Source organism: Euphorbia lathyris, chromosome 8 (assembly GCF_963576675.1).
Source record: "Euphorbia lathyris chromosome 8, ddEupLath1.1, whole genome shotgun sequence".
NCBI lineage: Eukaryota > Viridiplantae > Streptophyta > Magnoliopsida > Malpighiales > Euphorbiaceae > Euphorbia > Euphorbia lathyris.
Window position 1 is genome coordinate 47,379,000 of NC_088917.1, and position 23,193 is coordinate 47,402,192.

The 23,193-nt window shown below is 35.1% G+C and overlaps 1 protein-coding gene across 1 annotated transcript; it reads left to right on the forward strand.

Moving 5' to 3' along the window:
* Nucleotides 1-15,196: 15,196 nt before the first annotated feature.
* Nucleotides 15,197-22,409, forward strand: LOC136203179 (probable sulfate transporter 3.5). Its single transcript, XM_065994264.1, has 12 exons — nucleotides 15,197-15,573; nucleotides 15,651-15,861; nucleotides 15,945-16,116; nucleotides 17,376-17,441; nucleotides 20,088-20,201; nucleotides 20,276-20,392; nucleotides 20,477-20,603; nucleotides 20,764-21,050; nucleotides 21,551-21,741; nucleotides 21,828-21,916; nucleotides 21,992-22,068; nucleotides 22,159-22,409. Exons 1-12 carry the CDS (start codon nucleotides 15,261-15,263, stop codon nucleotides 22,312-22,314), a joined length of 1,920 nt encoding a protein of 639 aa, XP_065850336.1. The 5' UTR covers nucleotides 15,197-15,260; the 3' UTR covers nucleotides 22,315-22,409.
* Nucleotides 22,410-23,193: the final 784 nt, after the last annotated feature.

The window sequence follows — 23,193 nt, forward strand, 5'->3', positions numbered from 1 at the left end:
TGTAATCATCTAAAGTGTTCTTCATTTGAAAAAGAACAACTTATATCAATCGTGATATTGAGAGTGTTGTGCTGAGTGTTTGGTTGTAAACATTCAGTGGTAGAGAAATCTAAGTACTGGGTTGTGGTGCTTAGTAGGAGTTGAGTAAAAGAATAGAGGACGGTACTCTTGCATATTCAACTGCCTTGTAAACGGTTTGTGCTCTACCTTTAAAGAGCTCAGTATTGGATTCTAAAAGCCCGGAGGACTCTGGGGACTGGACGTAGGCAGAGAGGCCGAACCAGGATAAGTCGTACTGAGTAATTTCTAACTCTCTCAATATATATATATGTGCATGTGTTGTCTGTTGAATTTACTCAGCATATAAATCATTTAAGCTGATACGGAGTAAATCAGAGTGCTAAGTTGGAAGCTGACTACAGAAAGTGTCAATTCCCAACTCACGGTAAAACAGCCTTAGTCAACTTCTGACCAAAGCTGTCTTACGTTAAGATTGGCCGTGCTGACCAAAAGCTGAGTTAACAAACTCATCAAAATTATCAAGTCAGTTAGCGAAAAAGTTACATTAGTTCCTAACCCCCCACCCCTTGGAACTAATTACACGGGACCAACACCCCCCTCCTATGTAAATTTCGGCCAACCCTAGCCAGAGAGAGAGAGAGAATTTCGACCCACAAGTTTGAGGACGAGATTGTCTACCCCTTCCTTCCGTTCAATTGATTTTCATCTCTTTCTTTTATTCCTTGATCTTGTGTTGATTGATTAGAGGCAATCTATTCTTGATTGCTTTTATACGGTTAATATCTAACTTGATTTTGGGTTGTATTTGTTTTGTGCTCGTGAACTCGGAGTAAGAGTTGAGGGCACTTCACTTACAACGGTAGATAGTTCATCAAAAGGTATTTCCTTCTATCCCTCTTTATATGAAATAACGATTAACGGATCTTGGGTTAATGGAAAAATGTTAAAATTTTTATATTTCCGCTGCCATACGTTAGCCTTAAATTCCATCGGTGGTATCAGAGTCTGCGTTAAATCCGTTATTTCATATGTGAAAATTAAAAGGTTTTTCAATCAGATTGAATAAATATTTATAGTTAGGTTAATTAACAAAATTGTTTTGATTAATTAGTTCTAAGGATAAATAAGTTTTAATTAATTATTAATTAAAATAGTTTATGCATATGTTCCTAATAATTTTGATTGATAATCATTATAACAAAATCTATTAGTTTTATAGTTAGATTGATAAAAGTTAGTTTTATTGATTCTAAGGATAAAACGGAAAATCTATAATAGGTTTTCTTATTTTCTGAAAATCGTTTTAAAACCGTTTTAGAACTGATATATATATATATATATATATATATATATATAATTATATAAAAAAAACGGACAGCAGTCCGGGTTGCGCCGCGAGGCAGCAACCGTGGGCGGCCATCCGTGGCGCTGCTGCCAAACGGCGGCGGCGCCGTGAGTCTCGGGCCCCCTTTTTGCGGGCCCGACACGATAGGACCTCTATTTTATTTTTAAAATTATTTTTTAAATAAAACTGAGTTTTATATATATATATATATATATATATATATATATATATATATATATATTTCAGAAATTAATAGTTTTATGTTTTGATTATCGAATGAAAATTTTATTTAAAAGTTTGTTTTACTTATTTGTAAATCAAAAGTATTAAATGAATTGAAATCAAAATAATTGGGACATGCATAATTAAAGTTTTGTATAGTTGTATTAATCTAAAAGGTTAATATAGAAGATACGAAACTGTGAGAATTAAAATTGGATAAAAGTTAATTTGATGTGTTAATGTGATTAACCTAAATATTACATAAAGTACTTATGTAATCAACCAATTAAATTTATTTAATTGAGTCTATGCATGTTTGGAGTTATGGACATATTTGGACCCTCTTTTAGTCTTTTGGTATTTTTGAAATAGGGCCTGCGAGTCCTGCCTTTCTACTATCTATTTGTAATTTCTCCTCTCATCTAATTCCCTTCAAGTTAATTGAAGTTTTCTTAGTAGTATAGAAATTAATATGTAATTTCGAGGCGCTATGGAGAAGACGGAGGACCTAAAGAGAAATATGTAATAGTTAGTATTTCCCTAGGTTTGGCCTTTTATTCCGTCTCTGGCTCGACGAAATAATTTAGATAATATGTCCATAACACCAATGTATGTGTCTGATGTATGCTAAAGCAAATCAAGACTAAGTTAGATTATGAGACTTGAAATAAAAATCCCTCACTAATTAAAAGTTAAATAAATAAGCAAGTTATTAAAATCGGTTGCCCCTCCCTAATATTATAATTCAGCCGACAGTACTGGGGGCCTTTGGGTTGTTGAGCAAACTCAAGCTCGGGGTCTTATGGTAACACCTGAATTATCGAAAATCGTTGTTTCATGAATATGGGGTAATACTTAAATTAGATTATGATAATTGGATGAGCAAACTCATGTTATCATAGACTAATGGGCAATATGGTTGGGATTAATATGAATAGCATATTAGTTACTAATGTGGTTAGTAACCCAATAACCTAGGAATCACATTAAAGATGTGATTGATTACATGAATCTACCTAACAAATGAGACTAGCTTGTTGAGCAAACTCAAGGCGAAATCTCAGGAGTTAGGATCCTAGCTCACTAAAGGATTTTTGAAATTCTTCGAATTAATATGGAGGGCTATTAATTTGGAAAAATAGTGGGAGCAATTTAAAATGAATCAAAAGACCTATAATTTTAGATTGATGTACTTTAAAGCAAATGAATAACATACGTTTACTCTTTCTCACTCTCAGGTTAAATTAAAACACTCTTAAAATCATGACTAAAACCAATCTGCAAAACATTCTTACCGATAACAAGTTGAACGGTTCAAACTTCACCGACTGGTTTCGTAACCTCAAAATCGTTTTAAAGTTCGATAAGATAGGGTATGTACTTGATACAACGATACCCCCTATCCCAGCTGATGATGCTCCCATCGAAGAAATTGATGCTTACCAGAAGCACAAAGCTGATGACGATCATGCGGGATGCATCATACTTGCATCGATGACACCGGAATTGCAAAGGCAACATGAGGAAATGGATGCCTATTCCATCATCATGCACCTAAAGGAGCTGTTTGGGAAACAGACTAGGTGCGAACGCTACAAGATATCCAAGTTGCTATATCGTTGCAGGATGCAAGAGGGCACATCTGTGATGACACATTGTGTCAAGATGATTGGCTATATTACCAAGCTTTCTAGTATTGGATTCGCGATGGATAACGAACTAAGCATAGACTTAATTCTTCAATCCCTCCCAGAGAGTTATTCACAGTTCATCATGAACTACCAAATGAATGACTTGCAAATCTCTCTTAAAGAGTTTGCAAATATGCTCAAGTCAGTTGAGCCCAATATGAAGAAAGACAAGGCAATATCGGCTCTTGTCATAGAGGGATCAAAGAAGAGGAAGGGGAATTTTCCCAATCCTAAACATCCCAAGAAAGCCCAAGGGAGCCATGCACCTACAAAGCTAGGTTAGTAGCGAAAGGATATCGTCAGAAACAAGGAATTGATTATGACGAAACTTTCTCTCCTGTGGCTATGTCCAAATCAATCAGAATAATGCTCGCTATTGCCGCTCACTACGATTACGAGATTTGGCAAATGGATGTGAAAACAGCTTTCTTAAACGGAAACCTGCTTGAGGATGTATATATGATGCAACCTGAAGGTTTCATATCAAAGGATGCAAACAAGGTTTGCAAACTTCAGAGATCCATTTATGGACTCAAGCAAGCATCAAAAAGCTGGAACAAGCGTTTTGACGAAACCATAAAACAATTTGGTTTCGAACAAAATTGCGAAGAAGCTTGCATTTACAAGAAAGCAAGTGGGAGCTCAGTTGCATTTCTGATATTATATGTGGACGATATATTATTAATGGGAAATGACATAACTCTACTACAATCGGTAAAAGTATGGTTATCATGTAACTTCTCCATGAAAGACCTTGGTGAAGCAGCTTATATACTTGGTATAAAGATCTACAGAGATATATCAAGAAGACTGCTTGGTCTTTCATAGGCTACATACATCGAAAAGGTGCTAAAGCGGTTTAGCATGCTTGAATCGAAACGAGGTAACTTACCCATGGTACATGGAGTAAAGTTAAACAATCATCAATGTCCTAAAACCGAAGATGATAAGAAGCGCATGGCTGTAATCCCGTATGCCAGCGCAATCGGTTCGATTACATATGCTATGATTTGCACTAGACCTGACGTAGCATTCGTCTTAAGTATAACGAGTCGTTACTAAGGTAATCTGGGAGACGAGCACTGGAATGCCGTCAAGAACATTCTTAAGTACTTGAGAAGGACTAAAGACATGTTCCTAGTGTACGGAGAAGGGGATCTAAAAATAGAAGGATTTTCAGATGCCAGTCATCTTACAGATGAGAACGATTTTAAATCCCAATCAGGATACCTGTTTATCTTGAATGGGGGCGCGGTCAGCTGGAATAGCTCCAAGCAAGGAAGCGTAGCTTTCTCTACGACCGATTCAGAGTATATCGCTGCTACGGAAGCAGCAAAGGGAGCGGTTTGGATTAAGAAGTTCATTACTGAACTTGGTGTGGTGCCTGACATTGTAAATCCCATTACACTGTACTGTGATAACAATGGAGCCATTGTGCAAGCAAAGGAACCACGGTCTCATAATGCATCCAAGCATTACCTGAAGCGATACCACATTATAAGAGAAATTATGGCAAGAGGAGATGTGAGAATAGAAAGAGTACCTACTAAGGACAACGTTGCAGATCCGTTGACAAAGCCCTTAACCCAGAAAGTACATGATCGTCATCTTAGTTCTATTGGGATAAGTTGTAGAAACAATTGGCTTTAGTCAAAGTGGGAGTATGTTGGGGTTTAGTGTCCTATAGACAATTGTTCTAGGATACAAACTTAATGTAAATGAAGTGTTCTTTATATCATTTGTTTTAATGAGATATGGTTTCATAACTATATAAAGGCAACCCTTTTAAGAACTAAATAAAGTCTAATAAAAGGAGATCCATAAGTTTGTTTAAAGTGATTATAAAGTGTTCATACAAGCATGAAGTGAGACGAAACTTTATAATAAACTAATAAACTTAAAACCACCCCAAGTCAAGTAATATGTTTAGGATTGACATATCACTGCTGAGACTTGCATGTAACAATGTCTTCTGTCGAGATAGAAAGCTGATCTCACAAGCTTCATATATACAGATATCTGGACAGTTACGTGGATCCAATGAAAAGGAGTTCATTAGGATTGGGGACCCGACTTGAGATAACAGGATGGGTAGATTCATCCTTGTCACCTGTTCATCTCATTGGTATTAATAGGTATAAGTAATCCTCAGACTTAAAGGAATGTTAATTAGTGATTCTGGATTACGGAATGTGATGCTTTGATCCTGTTGTAACACGATCCATAACAGAGATGACTCTGGGGTGTGAACGGCAAACGTTGGGTATCACATGAAGTAATTGCAGGATAATTATACATTGGATTGAGCATTTGTCACTCCCGATAAATGGGAGATACGTCCAATGATCGCTTGTGGAAGACTCGACTCTAAATCCTTACAAGGTGATAGCATAAGACTTGAAATACATATTTCACTTAACCTATCTAATTGGAGTTGACTCGGCCTATACAAGTAAAACGAACGTCTCGCTATATGTGACTTGACATTATCCATAGTCATAAGATTCAGTTCAAGGATGTAGTTGATAAAGGATCGAATTATACTGTAACTAATACGGAAAGGTCAACGACAGAATCAACTTGTCTTCTTATAGCTCTGGGGGAATGTTTCGGATTTGCTAATCACATTTCGCGTACTCATTCCGTTATGCAAAGATTAAATATAATTCTGTGAAAATTAATTTAATAGTTGCATACGGCTAGAAGCAATAAGAACCTAATGGGTCACACATAAGACTTGGAGCCCAAAAGAGAAACAGATGTTAATTAATTGATGGAAGCCCAACTGAGTCCATTAAGGCCCAGTAGAGAGAGGGGGGCGATTTTATGTATGAAAATACATAAATAATTTAATTTGATTTTAACAATTCTAATTAGATTATGATTGTGAATTAAATTAATAAAAGGATAAATAAGTTAGGAGGTTTAATTAGATTAAAATTACTTCTATTATTATCCTATAAGGTTATTATTATTATCTTTATATTTAGATATATTAATAGATAATAAATAAGAATTATATTCCGAATTAAATTCTTATTTAGTAACCTAATTCTATCTAACTAGGGTTTAGATACAAGAGAGTATTTATACCCCCCTCCTATGTAAATTTTGGCCAACCCTAGCCAGAGAGAGAGAGAGAGAATTTCGACCCACAAGTTTGAGGATGAGATTATCTACCGCTTCCTTCCGTTCAATTGATTTTCATCTCTTTCTTTTATTCCTTGATCTTGTGTTGATTGATTAGAGGCAATCTATTCTTGATTGCTTTTATACGGTTGATATCTAACTTGATTTTGGGTTGTGTTTGTTTTGTGCTCGTGAACTCGGAGTAAGAGTTGAGGGCACTTCGCTTACAACGGTAGATAGTTCATCAAAAGGTATTTCCTTCTATCACTCTTTATATAAAATAACGATTAACGGATCTTGGGTTAATGGAAAAAGGTTAAAATTTTTATATTTCCACTGCCACACGTTAGCCTTAAATTCCATCAAGGGGGAGCAATAGCACAGTTGCTCAACATGGGCGATGGGACCAATCCGTACTCGTAAGCCCATATCTGCATAAAGATTACACAAGTTATAAGTTAAAATCAAGCAATTGGAATCAATCAGTGAAGAACTAGATTCTTTACATGAACAATGACACTAAGGCCGTTGAGCTCCACCATCCCATCTCGGGCACAAAGATCCAGCTCGTGGTGCAGATGAGCCAAAGCGGCTCTACCCTAGTCAAAGGATGGCACAACATCCAGATCCACCAGCGTGGGCAAAATAGACAGCACCAGACCATGGTTGCCCGTGCTGAATAGAGTGGTAGACAAGAGGGTCAGGACAAAGCACCTACCGTATATCTCCACAGCAACAGCATCTAGAGGCCCTCGATGTTCTTGCTAGTAGGTGATGATAGTAGTGGCCTGTATACAAGAGCTCATCAAGCGGTAGCCAATCAACCTCTCAATCTCTGCATCCCTGAGGTGGGGATGAACCAGCATGCAGTCAAACGCAATCCTCGTGCCAGAGAATTTTAACCTAGTCATGGCATAGAAGTCCAGTGGAGTTATGGGCATTTCCCCCATAGGCAGATGGAAAGTGTGTATGGAATCCATCCACCTGTCGATTAGAGCAGTCAGCACCTTCGGAGATGTGTTAGTCTTGGAATGGTGGAACATCTCCAAGAACGGGACGAAGCCAGTCTCTTCGACTCTCTTCCTGATACCAACATGCATGTCCCTCCACCAGTCGACACACAGCCAGGTTGCCAGATGACCTACACAAACGTGCCTATAAAATAGAAAAGACTAAAGCCTTAGGTACAACGCTACACAGGTGTATTCTAAAACGACTTAAGGTTTCTTCGCATTCTGAAAACCCGAGTATCATACTCACGTATCTGAAAAACAAAATTTAAAGGGGCTGTCCCTGATAGGGTCCTCGATCGTGAATACACATCACCGATCGAAGATCGATTCACCCGACGACAATCGATCACATCGCATCGGCTATGCCTCTTGGGATTTCATGTCTCTAGTTAAGGCATCTGCGATCGAGTATTAATCGGTACTCGATCGAGGATGGACTTTAAAAATCCATCCTCAATCAGCTATCAATAGACAGAAATAGAAGCACAGTTAAAACATAGTCGTTTCTATATTAAACGGGATAATCCCAAGCATGCATTGATTATTTCATACGTAAAACATCAACATGCACGTTCCAAGATTAATTTCAATTCTAAAACTACTTGCCTAACGTTCTAACACGTGAAAAGTAGTTGAAAACTTACCAGGAACTTTGAAGCATGAGTCTCCCGGGACAGCACCACCGGTACGGGTTCATCCTTCGAGATGATCTTCCCGTATATGGCAGACACGCTAGTCCTCCCCAGGTGTCTCCCAGCAGGCACCGAATCAAGATGGGCGAGCGAAGAGACCAAGTTCGGGTCCTTAGCACGTTGCTCCAGTAGCATATGAGCAGCAGCCTCGTTTGAGCCATCGCTTGAACTCTCTGAAGCGTGGTGACATCTCTATCTACGTTCTGCCATCTCAGAAAATTCAATGTTTTGTGTTTAGGATGCCAAAGATTGCTGTTATGGAAGTGTAACAAGCAATGGCATCCCAAATGGCTTATTTATAAACTGATGCTCGCGTTGATCCTCGATCGAAGATATGTTCCTTGATCGGAGATCAAAACACTAAGCTGTTACCACCTTTTCACATTCTACATGTTGAATTTAATACTAACTCATTAAATTCATTTAATCAGATTAAATGTGTTTAATTCCAATAAAAATGTTTCCACTTTCAATTCAAGTCATTCTTTTTTATTATTACAATTTATTCTTTGGAATTTATTCAGAATTAATTTCTTGACAAGGTTAACCCCCTAGAAAAGGGAATTATCTGTGTTCTTAATGCAGGTAATAATTGATCAACCTCCTGGAGATTCTAGCCCAAGCGCAGTAATCCAACACATTTATGCCGTCAGATGGTATAATCAATCTCTTGGAGATTCTAGCCCAAGCGTAGTAATCCAACACATTTTATGCCGTTAGACGGTATAATCAACCTCGTGGAGATTCTGTTGGTCTCGTGTAACTTAATATGATTAGTTCCAGGGGGGTTAGGAACTAATATAACTTTTTCGCTTAATAATGCTGACTTAATTAATTCTTTGATAATTTAACTCAGCTTTAGGTCAGCAAGGTTGAGTGAAGTCTGAGACAGCTTTAGTCAGACACTGACTAGAGCTGTTTCAATTGTGAGTTGGGGAATAACACTTTAGGCCAGCTTCCAACTCAGCACTCTGATTACTCAGCGTCGGCTTGTACAAATTATATACTGAATAATTTAAGTAAGCAACACATACATATATATCAAGAGAAAGGGTTAGAGATTACTCAGCAGTCTTATCCTGGTTCGGCCTCATACATATATATCAAGAGAAAGGGTTAGAGATTACTCAGCAGTCTTATCCTGGTTCGGCCTCACCGCCTACGTCCAGTCCCTAGAGTCCCTCCAGGCTTTTTCCATCCACTACTGAGCTCTTTAAAGGTAGAGCACAAACCGTTTACAATAGCAACTGAGTATGCAAGAGTACCATCCTCTATTCGTCTACTCAATCCTATCTCACACTGAATACTATAACCGAGTATCCAGAATTTCTCTACCACTGAGTACTATAACCGAGTACTTAGCACCACTCTTCTAACCTTTACAATTGATACAAGATTGTTCTCTCAAAACGAAGAACACTTTAGATGAATACAAATTCACTCTAGACTTTTACACAATGATTGGAAGTTTGGTGTAAGAACTTGCTTTATTTTTTTTAGACAGCTTCTATTTTGGATTTTCACTCTTGTGAAGATTTGCTTTTCTGTCTGTATTTGCTTGTATGTGTCATAAGGATCCAAGTGATGAACTTGTCCTTTTATAGTGAATTCTGAAGCTTCAAATCATTTGAATTCCAACATATCTGTTAGGAGTAACGGTCTTCTTTCGTTATTCATTGGTCAGCTTCCAGAATCGCAGGCCAATCATGTCGTCTGATTTTAGCAGGCGTCAGGCTTGCCAGTTTCGTCTTCTTTCGCCAGGTTCGTCTTCTAGCGCCAGTTTTGTCTTCTTGCCAAATGCTAGTTGATCCATGCGTCTCAAAAAGGTCTCTAGGCGAATTTCCGAGGCCTCTGAATTGTTGCAGACCTGTGTCGGACTTTGTCTTCTAGTCAACGGATCATTGGTGCTGTCCTGACGACTACATAGCTTGACTTGATCGGCCTTGCCTTTAATCTTTTTCTTTATCTATGCTGAGTTACATTCTACTCAGCTTTTTCGGTCGGCTTCGCCTTCAAGCGTTATTCTGAAGAAGACTTTTCTTTTAACAAGACTGAGTTACATTTTACTCAGCTTCTGCTGTGTGTCTTTGCTCATGCTGACTTCGTTATGTCTTTCTTTTTATTGAACACTTAGTTCCTGTTCTCGTTAGTAAACTTACTCAACATTGAACAAACTCATTAGTACAATTAAATCAAAGCACTTAAATTTAATTGTCTTAATCATGGGATTAACTTAAATAATTTTGTCAAATCAAAATCATGTGGAAAGGTGTTTCAACAAACTCCCCCATTTTGATGTTGGCAAAAGTATTTAATTATGGAACTCAGCGTTGAGGTTCCCCATGATAGTTGACCTTTCTTATTCTTCTGAAATTACTCCTCCGTAAGGGTTGCATCTATTAACTTAATTCAACTCTAAACCTTCTAAGATCTAATCGAGTGAAACTAAGGCATGCCTTTACTGACTTAGTTCAATTCTAGACCTTCCAAAATCTAATTCAGATGAGCCTAAGGTCAGTTTTCAGAAGTAGGTCAATGCTTGGAATATTTAGTCATTACTCAGTTTCAAATATAGGTATCAGAGATGGAAGTGTGCTGAGTATATTAACTTGTTTAATTTTTGAGTTCACAAGCTTTGTTTGACTGTTGTTCAATGGATAATTATATCAGGCAGTTCAGCATATGAACACAACAAGTAAGCATAGCATAAATATAGTCAGTTTGGATAAAGGATGCATATATAGATAGTCAGTTCAATAAAGATATGCCAGATACACAATCACAAGTCATAAGCTAAGACTATTGCTAATCTATCTCTTCATGTTGACTTGAACTTGGTTGGATTTGCCTTTGCCATTGGCTGATCTTTGTTGCTGACTTTGATTACTCGGGACAGCGAAGTTGAACCAGGCTTCTGCTGAGTTCCGGCAGCTGGCTGGTTATCCTTAGCTTTCTCCCCCATTTTCTGCTGAGTTCCAGCAGCTTGCTTAGCTTGTTCTTTCTCCCCCGTTTTGCCAGCATCATTCGATTGAAGGGGAGGAGAAAGGAACTGCCCTTGTTGAACAGCACGGATCAATATGGATGAATAGTGTTGCATGTGACCCGTACTTTCCCTAAGACCTTTAAACACTTGCATGCCATCAGCCATACTTGAAGCAGGGATCTTGATATTGGCGATGAGCATGCTGAGTAGGTACTCAAGTGACTTCCCAATCCAACTGATTGAGTCCGTCATTCGTGCATAGGATTGATGATACATCCTGAGGAATGCAGTATCATATGATGACGTTGAACATTTATATGCCGGACATGCGCAAGTGTTGATTGAGTGCATTGTAGAATCTCGTTGGTCTTGACTTGGCCAGTGTCCATTTTCCTCTTTGGTCAGGTTGAGTAGGCGAATTGCTTCACCAATCTGTTCTATAGAGCATTGAGAAGAGGAGGAGATAAGGTCACGAGCTCCAGTCAGCTCAGAGGACAGCTGGGAGAAAAGTTGATTGACCTCAGCAGAGGTTGCAGATGTTGAGTTCGCAGTTGATAAGGCATTAAGTTGTCCTTGGACGGAGTTCATGTGATTCACCATCATCAGCTGGAGTTCAGCCAACTTCATTATGAATTCTTACTTGGGTTGCTGAGAGACTAAGGAAGTCATGACACTCATCAGTTCCTTGAGACCCTTAAGTTCGGTCAGGTACTCGGTGAATAGTTCATTTAGGCACTGTACCACCAACTCGACATCTCTAAGCGACACATTGTACTCGGCGAACTTCTTGATAAAGACCTTAGTCATTGACCCCCCCAGTTCCGCTTGTCTCCATTGGGATTTACATATAACACACTAGAGGTTCTCCCGTCAATGAGTTACATAACAAGTCCGTTGTCTCTTGCTTTTTGAAGCCAACGGCATGCATGCCGACTAGATATTGATGCAAATGGTCTAAAGGATCCTGCACTCCACCGTACTTCTGGAACTTTGGTAATGGTCTTGTCATTGGCCTATTTTGCATGCCAAGTACCTCTTCCACATTAGGCCTAGAACTAGACATCCCTTAAGAATTAGCTCTCCTCTAGAGCGCCATGTATCTATCTTTAAATGACTACGACAAACGTGCCTAATTCTTTTTTATTCCACCGGGCAAAGTGTTGTACCACTCTAGAGGTTCTCCCATTAGGAAGTATTGGAATAACTCCGTGACTTCTCCACACCGAAGGGCTCTACAAGCATTGTTGTTACATATTGATACAGATGTTCCTGATGGTCTTCTACCCCACTAAACATTTTCAATCCCAGTGACGGCCTTTCTATCTCCATTTCCTCATCATTGTCGTAAGGCGCCCCATCCTCATTCTCATCAATGGGTGTTACGGTACTACTCCCTTCATTATCTATTGTCCATTTTGAATACTTTCATTTTATTTATTCATTAATAGGACTCGTTGAGCCCATTCATTGGTATATTCTTTTTCCATACAATTTTATTCTTTTAAACATTTGAATAAAATTTGAGAAATGGAGAAAATCTCTTCTCGAAGCTCTAAGTTATTTCCCATTTAATTATTTATTTATTTATTTATTGCATTAGCATCATAGTAATTATTTATACATGAAAGTGAAAAGTAGAAATCATGAAAGAAACCAACTAAACGATATTTAAGACATTCTAATAAATCGAGGTAAAGTAGATGAGTGTCCATGGACCCGTTCTTCAAAAGGGTATGATAGTCCTATTACGACATGTATTATACCAATCCTTCCGGCTAGTAGCGGAGACATCAGGTGACGACTCTTTGGAAATGGATGTTCGTCCTTTTGAACCGAACCATGCACTAGTTATCAATCTCAATATGTCAATAAAATGATTAAAATTCTGAAAGTCAAAGTCGGAACTTTTTAATAATTAAAACAAAACATATCAATTTTAATAATAAATTTCAACTAATTGATCGATTCCAAAGAAATGATTAACGTGTACCCTTACTAATTGCCCGAGGTTACTACGTGAAATGATGATTCCATCATACCAAGTACCTAGCTTCGAGAGGAATGGTTAAGAGTATAGATTTGGTCACATTATGCTTTCGTTACCCAGATGGTGTAATTATTTCTCAAATCAATTACTTAATCGAAAAGTATTCATTTAAATAATTGGACAACATCAAAAGTATATCTAATTTAGAATGCTTAAAAATTATTAGTTGGTTTCTTTCATTGCATAACACTCACACGCTTCACTTACCCCTTTCAACCACGATGTGCGTATAAGTACTTACCCTTTATGTCATTCGACCTTTTGGGAGATATGTGTGTGTACATCATTCATAGCCCCATACCGCTTACACATTGGCCAAAACAGATGAAGATTTATTGCCGACAGCATCCAAAGACAAGTTTTGAACAATTTCTGCAAATTGTTGAAAAGTTTTCGCCCCACCAGTGATTCCCTCATTACTAATTTGCTCCATCAGCACAAGCTCCAATATATTCTTTTCCACATTCTTCACTTTCATCGTCTAACAATCAACTTGACCCACCTATTTTGTAGGCTCGTCATTACCCATTAATGTCATACCTACACCATGTCCCACATTATCTTTACTTTCAACTGCTAACCTAGAAACAATTTGATCCAGACGAACTTCATTTATAAAATTCAAATGCTTACATGAATTTTTTCGATCACCTCTCTGCTCCGAATGAACTTTACATGATGAATCAACCCTAACACCCTTTAATCTCATAGACGATGCCCAAATCCTAACCAAAAGGACAATCAACACCATTAAATTCTTCAAGCGCATTTTGACACTTCTCGAAGCCATGACCAATCCTTCCACACCAATATCAAAAATTGGGGAATTTCTCATATGTCAAATAACCCTACACAATCCCCCTCTTCCCATTTCTAATTTTCACTCCCAGAGTAAGAGGCATATCCACAAGAACACTAACCCGAACTCTCATGCAACTTCACCATAAACCTATCACATCACAATCCAACTCACAAACATCCCCATCCCTTGGCACAACTGCCTTTATTGAAACCAGATCTCTATAATTAAGAGGCAAATTGATAATTCTAATCCAAAACTCACATCTACTAAAACAAAGATTTGACATTTGCCCATCATCAACAACATCAATTAGAATAACCAATTGCCTCTCAAAATGCCATGGACCATTACAAAGGACCTTCACTTTATCACGTTTAGACTCAAATTCACAAACAAACAGATTATTAGTCAACTCCTTTAACTAGAAACCATGACACGCCACCTGACAGTGAAAGCATGCGTCATTCCTTTCAAGTTTAATGGCTTCAGCGGCATTACCTTCCCAACAAGACATGGTTTTATAGTTGATATACTATTCTTCAAAGAAGTGCCTACAAGATCTAAAACAATTTATTCATTATCATTCAACCTAACCTTCTCTAACATGGACTCCAAATGAGAACTCATCGCGAAACAAAAGGGCCTAGCAACTTCAGTTCTCATAACAAATTATTTAGGATAAAGGAACACGAAAAAACCCTCAAAGATTGAATTGAGAACACCACAGAGAACGAGAGGGAAAAAGATGACCACTTAGGGTAGTTTTATACGACTTTCTCCCCATCTTTTTAACTACATAAGGAAATTGATTATCCTAGTTGTTAGGTTTGAATTAGAGCTTATCCAAATAAATACTCCATATCCAACATCATGTAAATTTTGTGAAGATAAATGTTTTTTTTAAATGTAAAGATAAATGTTATTTATTTTAGTGTTATTTATTTAGGTGAAGTATGTGGTTGACCGCGTCATTTGTAAAGCAAACCAATAAAATTACAGTCATTTAACATTAAAAAAAAAAAAAAAAACATAAATCGGATAAAGTGCTTACGATTTTATAAAAAAAAAAATTAGAGGCAATAAATAAGTAAATGTTGGTGTGGTTAATTGAAAAGTAAAATGTGGTGATAAAAAAAAGTGATGAATGTCAAATTGATATGATCCTCTCCTTGTCATCCTTGTATCAGTTCCCACTAAGTTGCCTTATATAAATGGAAGCTACATGCATCCTCTCCACCCAATACCCTAAAATTACTCTCTCTTTTCATTTTAAAATTTTAATCTGTTTTAGTTTTACATACGTATTAGAATTAGAATGGGAAGTATAAATCCGAGTCACCGAGTGAACTTTGAAGCGCCAAGAAGCTTCGTATCAACACTGAAATCAAATTGCAAAGAAATATTCTTCCCTGATGATCCATTCAGACAGTTAAAAAACGAGAGTAACAGTTTTGGCAAGACAAAAAAGGCAGCCAAATACTTCATTCCAATTCTTGATTGGCTTCCGAATTATAAATTTGGGTTATTCCGGTATGATTTGCTCGCCGGTATTACCATTACTGCTCTTGCCATTCCTCAAGGCATCAGCTATGCTAAACTCGCGAATCTCCCTCCTATCATTGGCCTATGTAATTAAAATTTATTTTACTATATCGAATGCATAATAAAATGTCTCATTTGGACTGATTCGATCGCGGATATGCAGATTGCAGCTTCATTCCTCCTCTAATATACGCGGTTTTCGGGAGCTCCAAGCATGTAGCAATAGGGAATGTAGCAGCATGTTCATTGTTGATAGCAGAAATGCTTGGACCAGATGTTGAGAATAATAATGATAATCCTACGTTATATATGAACTTGGTTTTTACTGCAACTTTCTTCACTGGAGTTTTTGAGACTCTTATGGGTCTCCTAAGGTTAAACTAATTTTTTTCTTTTCTTTTATCAATGAAAATGAAAATTCCATATTTATTGAAATTCTTATATATATTCTGTGTAGATTGGGGTTTGTTGTGGATTTCTTGTCGCACTCAACCATAACAGGATTCATGGCTGGAACAGCAACTCTTATTTGCCTTCAACAACTCAAAGGAATATTAGGATTGAGTCATTTCACCAAGAAAACTGATGTTGTTTCTGTTTTGCGCTCAGTTTTCGAAAATAGAAGCGAGGTAATTTCCAGAAATTCTACAATTAAACTATTTCTCTCCCCAATCAATAATCAATTGGTGATGATACAGAATATGAAATGATTTGCTTTTTTTATTCTCATTCATTATTGACGTCTAATAATGAGATTGATTAACCCATCCAAAATCTCCTATCATTAATTTCAGAATATCCATCTTTATCTAGCAAATTATTCAGCTTTTTACTAAAAAAAACAAGTCAAAAGGTAGATTAACTTTTACCCAAAAAATTCATATTCAAATCTTAAGGATAAAAAAGGTAGCATCTAGTTCAGGTGCCAATTTTATAGGGAGAAAGGAATACTCAACTTTGTTATATACTTCTTTGAAAGATATTCAGGTGATTTTGGGTAGTTACTTAATATTAAGTTTATTTTTAGAAAATCTTAATATCATCTAAAAATATATATATCTTTTTCTCACTTTTGCTGATATGAACAAATAAGCATGCATGCATTCTTAATATCTTCCCCCACTCGCCCCTCACTTCCCTCCCCATCCCTCAATGTTTTAGGCTTTATAAAAGGACCCGACATTGGACAAATCATAACCTCAAACTCTCCCTCTCCAATCCCCCCTATTTTTCCTTGCCCCATTCGACCCCTCCCTGCATTAGATATATCCCGAAAAATCCCCATCCGAGACCCTCCCTGAACCCTTCTGCCCCCAAAAATACCCACCCTCCCCGCTTCCTTCCCTCAACCACTGAGCTCCGCTCTGCTCCCCATCTTGTCGCACTGACGCCTTAAGCCACTCTCCCCACTCCCTGTATTTTATAGCAACAGTTTGATCCCCAGAGTAAAGGAGCCTTTTAGCAGTTCGTACGTGTATGCTACGGCTCGTTCATCAGAACTTCAGTAATGTCGAGTTTGAAACGGATGTGGAGTTGGTTGTCCATGACATCTACTCATATCTTTGAGTGATTTATCGGAGTTTGATTCAATTATAAAGGACCGTAAGATTATTCTTAACGTCAACTCTAATTTTAAAGTGTCTTTTGTTTCTCATTCAGTGAATAGGGCTGACCACTCAATAGCGAGGTACGCCCAATTCAATGCTAAAGATTTTGTTTCCGATGTAATGCCAGAATGGCTGTTGAGTGTTATTTTTGAAGTTGTAAATCCTATCATTTAATAATATTTTGGATTCTAGTTAAAGAAAAAAGAAGATGCATGCATGCATCCTTTTGTTGCATTTTATATTCCGATGGTATGATGGATAATAACATTTTTTTTTTACAGTGGAAATGGCAGAGTTTTGTTATAGGAGTTGTGTTCCTTATTTTTCTCGAATTCACACGGTTCCTGGTGAGATATCCATATTTTAATTGCTTTTGCCATAAAAAGAAAAACATGAATAACAGAACAATTGTAGAAAAACTATATTTAGTTATAGTAATCTCTTTCTCAGGTGTGCCGCCAATTTTCCTTTTAGCTATTTTTTATACAGTTTTGATCACATGCACCTTAAACAAATTGACAAGTCTTTATCTAAGGTGAAGGAGCAAATTCACATACTCATTAAGATGCATGTGAAAATTCCTTTAAAAATAAAAGAAAATATTTCGAGTATGTTAAATGTTCAACAATTGGCTGCTACTCTCCAAATGAAGAATGATTTGGGGCTGTCTCACACAGAATTAGAACAGAGACGAAAATATATACTTTTACTAGTTTTTTTCTCAACTCCATCATCATCATTAGATTAGGGTAAGAGAAAATGAAATATGTGTCCTATTTATATATTTTAAGACCACCATTATCTATAGTGGTTTCTTTTAAAACTTCCAAAAAAAAAAAAAATCTAACAAGAATTTAATTTCTTTAATCACTTAAATTAAAATATTAAACATTTATTTAATTTAAATATGTTTAACAAGAATTATTCACCATTTAAATTGGTCAATTAAGTTAAAAATCACTTATTTTTATAAGTTAAAATATTTAATTTAACATTTTAAATTAAACATTATCAACTAATATTTTTATATTCACCATTTCTTTTTAATATTTATCAAATAGTTACACTATTTAATACTTCCTACACTTATAATATTTTTCTAAGCAACACACGTATAATATTAAACACTTAAAATTCAATACTTTTTTTTCAGCATTTAATTTTCAGTTTTATCAAATAACACTTATTTTTTTTGTTTGTTATAAGAAAACACCTAAATCTCTTTATTGTTATTAGAAAACTATTTTCTTGTTTAACGAACTAACTATTTTTCAAAAAAAAAAAAAAAACTATTTAATTGGTGCTTCAAAAAAAAACTAACGTTTAATTGGTCTAATCCCTTAAATTAAAATTTGAGTTAATTTAAGTTCGATTTTTATTATGCGTAAAAAATAATTAGTTGAAAAATAAATCATCTAAAAGTATCTAAATAATTTCGAATGAATTGATTAGATCTAATTATTAAATAAAATGACTACTTTCACCCTTCAATTGGTGTTTGATATTATTAAATTCTTGCTAAATGATTTGCAATATGTTTTTGGATAAAGTTCAAATAAAACCTCTGTGGTTTCACTAAATAAATGACTGTGGTTTACTTTTTATCAAAACGAGGATTGAGGTTTTCAACTTTAGCAAAGTAAGGACTTTTTCGATTGATTCTATTAAAATCACCCTTAACAACTTCAAAAATGACATATTTTAAGAACTACTAATATTCTAAGCAACTTTAATTCTTCAACTTTTTTATTTCGAGATTATTTAGATGATGTTTGGTAAAGAGAGAGAAAGTTAATGTTTAGAGAGAGAAAGTTGCAAAAAAGATGATTTTCTAAAACCGAAAATGTAGTTCCATAGAAAATATGACATTGAACAACTTTAATTCTTGAAAATTTTCATTTTCAGGTCGTTAAAGATAGTTTTAATAGCATTATTAAAAGTGCGAAACCTCAATCCTCGTTTTGACAAAAAGTAAACCACAGTCCTTTATCTGAAAATTAGTGAAATCACAGGGGTTTTATTTGAACTTTCCCCTATGTTTTTTTAATTAATTTATAAGTCCATGCCCTCTAGTTTCTTAATGATTTGCAATATCTAAATGATTTTTTTAAAATGATGGATTCCAACTATATAACATGCAAGTTTTAAAATATTAATTGAAAAAAAATTATATTTAAGAATAACATTAGTTTTTAGCAATCCATTTATCAATGATAAACTTTAAAAAATCTATAGAATCATAGTTCATGGAAAATGTAGTATTAAACAAATTTAATTGTTTGAATTTCTAATTTAAGGTTATCAACGATAGAAACTCACAATGTCAAAACTTAAAAGTTCTTAATTTTATTAACGACTCTTTTAGCTACAAAAAACACAAGCATCAAGTTGTAATCATCGAAACTAGGGGGGTATAATTGGAATTTTTCATTAAAAAATACAATCCAAATTAATAAAAATAATCTAAATAATTAAATGATAATTAAAAACAATATTGTTACTGAATGAGGCAGAATCTTGTTTTTTTTCTGATAATAATGTAATAGAAATAAGAATAATAAAATTAAACAAGAAATATGTTTAAAAATTAGATAGATAATTTGATCAACATCAAATATATAGAAACTGTTTTATAAAAAAAAAAAAAAAAAAAAAATTCAAAACGCTGTTGTTTTCATTAAAAAAAAAAATATTAAAACGTTGTTGTTGTATAAACCTAACTAAATACTACATTTTATAACGTTAAACGATGAGAAACAAATACCCGAGAGTGTGTAAAAAATAATTTCACTAAATGAATACATATATTAATAGTGAAATATAACGGCCTAGAAATCGTAATTTTTGAAATATTTTATCATGAAAATGTTAGTATATTTGTTCAAAAGTTACATTATTAGAGTTGATTTGAAATTAGAACCTGTTATATTAGTGGATTGAGCTAATTGATGACTGAAAGTTATAAGTTATGATGATGATGTTAATTTGAGCAGAAGAAGAGAAAGCCAAAATTATTTTGGGTGTCAGCTATAGCTCCAATGGTGCTGATCGTAATTGGGTGTCTTTTTGCCTATTTTGCACATGCCGAAAAACATGGAATCCAAATTGTGAGCAACTTGGTACTTACTTTAACTTAAGCGGATTAATTAATCAGAAATAATTATGTAATTAATTTCCTCAGGTGGGGCACCTCCATAGAGGACTAAGTCCAGTGTCCATTCAAGATTTGAACTTCGACTCAAAGTATCTTCCTTCAACCATAAAAACCGGCCTTATCACTGGCCTTGTTTCTTTATCCGTAAGAACTTATTAACTTTTCCACTCACTAAATACTTATTTCAAATATTCTTTTTTTTTTTTTTTTTAACATATTATATTACAGGAAGGTATAGCAATAGGAAGGAGTTTTGCCATAATGAATAATGAACAAGTTGATGGAAACAAAGAGATTACAGCTTTTGGTTTGATGAACATTGTTGGCTCCTTCTTTTCCTGCTACTTAACAACTGGTAAATTAATATTTGTTGTGATTCTGGAAATTAAGATTAAGGAAATAATTAAATTACTAAATCTAGAGGAAATTAAGTCAAAAATCAGATTTTAACTTTTATTTACCTTTATCTAATTTCTTTTCCCGTATTCAATCTAAGTAAGTTGGATAATATGCAGGGCCCTTTTCGAAAACGGCAGTGAATTATAATGCAGGATGCAAAACACAAATGTCAAACGTAGTAATGTCAATGTGCATGATGCTGACACTATTGATACTGGCACCAGTGTTCAGTTATACACCTCTTGTTGCTCTATCTACTATTATTATGTCTGCTATGTTTGGACTTATTAAGTACGAAGAAATTTATCACCTATTTAAGGTTGACAAGTTCGACTTCCTTATTTGCATCTCTTGCTTCCTTGGTGTTGCCTTTATTAGCATGGACTACGGCCTCCTTATTTCTGTAAGTTCACCAAACTAAACAGATAATCTAGACAAGTATAAAGGTTTTAATGTATTGAATCTGTTATATACAGGGATTAGGTATAAATTTAGCCTATATTATATTATTGGAGGAGGATTTAGCATTCACTCACGTACAAAACTGTGCAAGTTTAAGCCTAATATCTACCACAAGTTGTAACTTCAAATCTCAATAATAGAAGATTAGATTTTTTTTTTTATATGCAATTTCATGTCTAGCCACTCTTCAACCTCTAGTGTTCTTGCTACCTGATAAGGTTTGAAATTGCACAGGTTCCACTAGTGGAAAAAATTCATATTCCGTTATTGAGGCTTGAAATTGCACCTTCTGATAGCTGATTTTGTATGTGAAAGCTAAATCCGCTCTTTCTCAATAACCATAAATTTAGATTTTATCCCTTACATATAAGATAATATGGATGAATAGGGTGTAAATGGAAATATTTGGAAACGATTGGAGTATTAATTTGTGAATTTCAGGTTGGGTTGGCGTTGTTAAGGACAATTCTATATGCAGCTAGGCCAACTACTTGTAGGCTAGGCAAAATTCCTAACTCAACTTTGTACCGTGACACAGAGCAATATTCTGGGTTGACTAGGTTCCCTGGTATCCTTGCCTTACAACTTGGTTCTCCTATTTTCTTCGCTAATTCCAATTATATAAATGAAAGGTATTCTTTTTAAAAAGAAAACAAAATATACAATGGGAGGAAATCTTCAATCTAAATTGTGATTAATTTTTATGGACTTTTAATAGGATTTTCCGGTGGATTCAAGATGAAGAAGACCTTTCAAATAGTAATAAGCAGGGAGAAGTTGTCCAACATGTTTTACTAGATTTATCAGGTATATGAATTATAAATTTGAGGTAATTTGTCAATCCTCATGTACATATATATAATTCCTTATAATGTCTTATAGGTGTCACATCCATCGATTCAACAGGCATCGAAACATTAATCGAAATGCATAAAACACTAACGGCAAAAAATATCAAGGTATATTACAATTTTATTTTTACTTTTACTTTTTTTGAGAGGTGAATTAATATTTGATTACTTTAATTTAATGCATATGGATTGATGCAGATGGCAATTGTGAATCCAAGAAGAGGGGTTATGGAGAAAATGATGAGGGCTCACTTTGTAGATAAGATTGGGAAAGGATCTATATTTCTATGTATCGAAGATGCAGTTGAGGCTTGTACATTTTTACTTGCAACAGATAAGAATCAACTGTCTTGATACTTTAATTAGGAGAATCATATTATTATATATTGATGTTGTTTTGTAATTTACATCATTGTATGATAACAATAATATAGTTAATAGATCGGTTCTGATAATTTAATATTTTTTCTTTTATTTCTCACAAAAACACAGAAAATAATGTGGTTAGTTTTCAAGCATTTGTGAAAAATAAAATGCATAGCTATTAGTTGTTAAAGTTATCCTACAGAAGAGTGGTGATTATGCAGAGTAACAACTTAAAGTAACGAATGTTGAAACAAAGTAAAATGAGAGAACAGTATCATGATTATTCTTATGAAGCATCAATATGGGTATGCATACGGGTACGATAAACGATATATTTGAAAAATATGAGACATTGGTACGGCAGGGATACACTATATATATATATATATACACACACACGGTACCTTTGGAACCAGTAACAAGAAATGAAGTAATTATAGCATCAACCACTCTTTACAATTTTTTGTTACAATTTGACAAGAGTAGACCATAATTTTCGAATGCACTGAGAATAGTTAAAGATGAAATTCAACTAGATTTAAATTTCAAGAAAAAACAAAATTCTATACATATACTTGGCATATGTATTTGAGAAATTATTAATTCATAGAGATCATAAAACAATATATTTATAAAGAGTTGTTTCAAAAAATTATTATCTTATTAATTTATTAAAATTGATTATTTTTTGAACTGGCCCAAGGCGGGTCCAGAAGAAATTATTATCTTAAAGAGATTATTAATTTATGAAGGTTCTAATGGTAGAAAAAACAAAGTAACCATAGCCTAACTCATATATATATATATAGAGGTGAGATCCAGCGTGACAAAGGCTTAAGTTGTGACAAAGAGCTTATTGTGTGACAT

Coding starts and splice junctions, on each gene's coding strand:
- LOC136203179 (XM_065994264.1), top strand. CDS start 15,261: ATGGGAAGTATAAATCCGAGTCACCGAGTGAACTTTGAAGCGCCAAGA. Junction 16,117..17,375: donor TTTTCGAAAATAGAAGCGAG/GTAATTTCCAGA, acceptor TTTTTTTTACAG/TGGAAATGGCAGAGTTTTGT. Junction 20,202..20,275: donor AAAAACATGGAATCCAAATT/GTGAGCAACTTG, acceptor TAATTTCCTCAG/GTGGGGCACCTCCATAGAGG.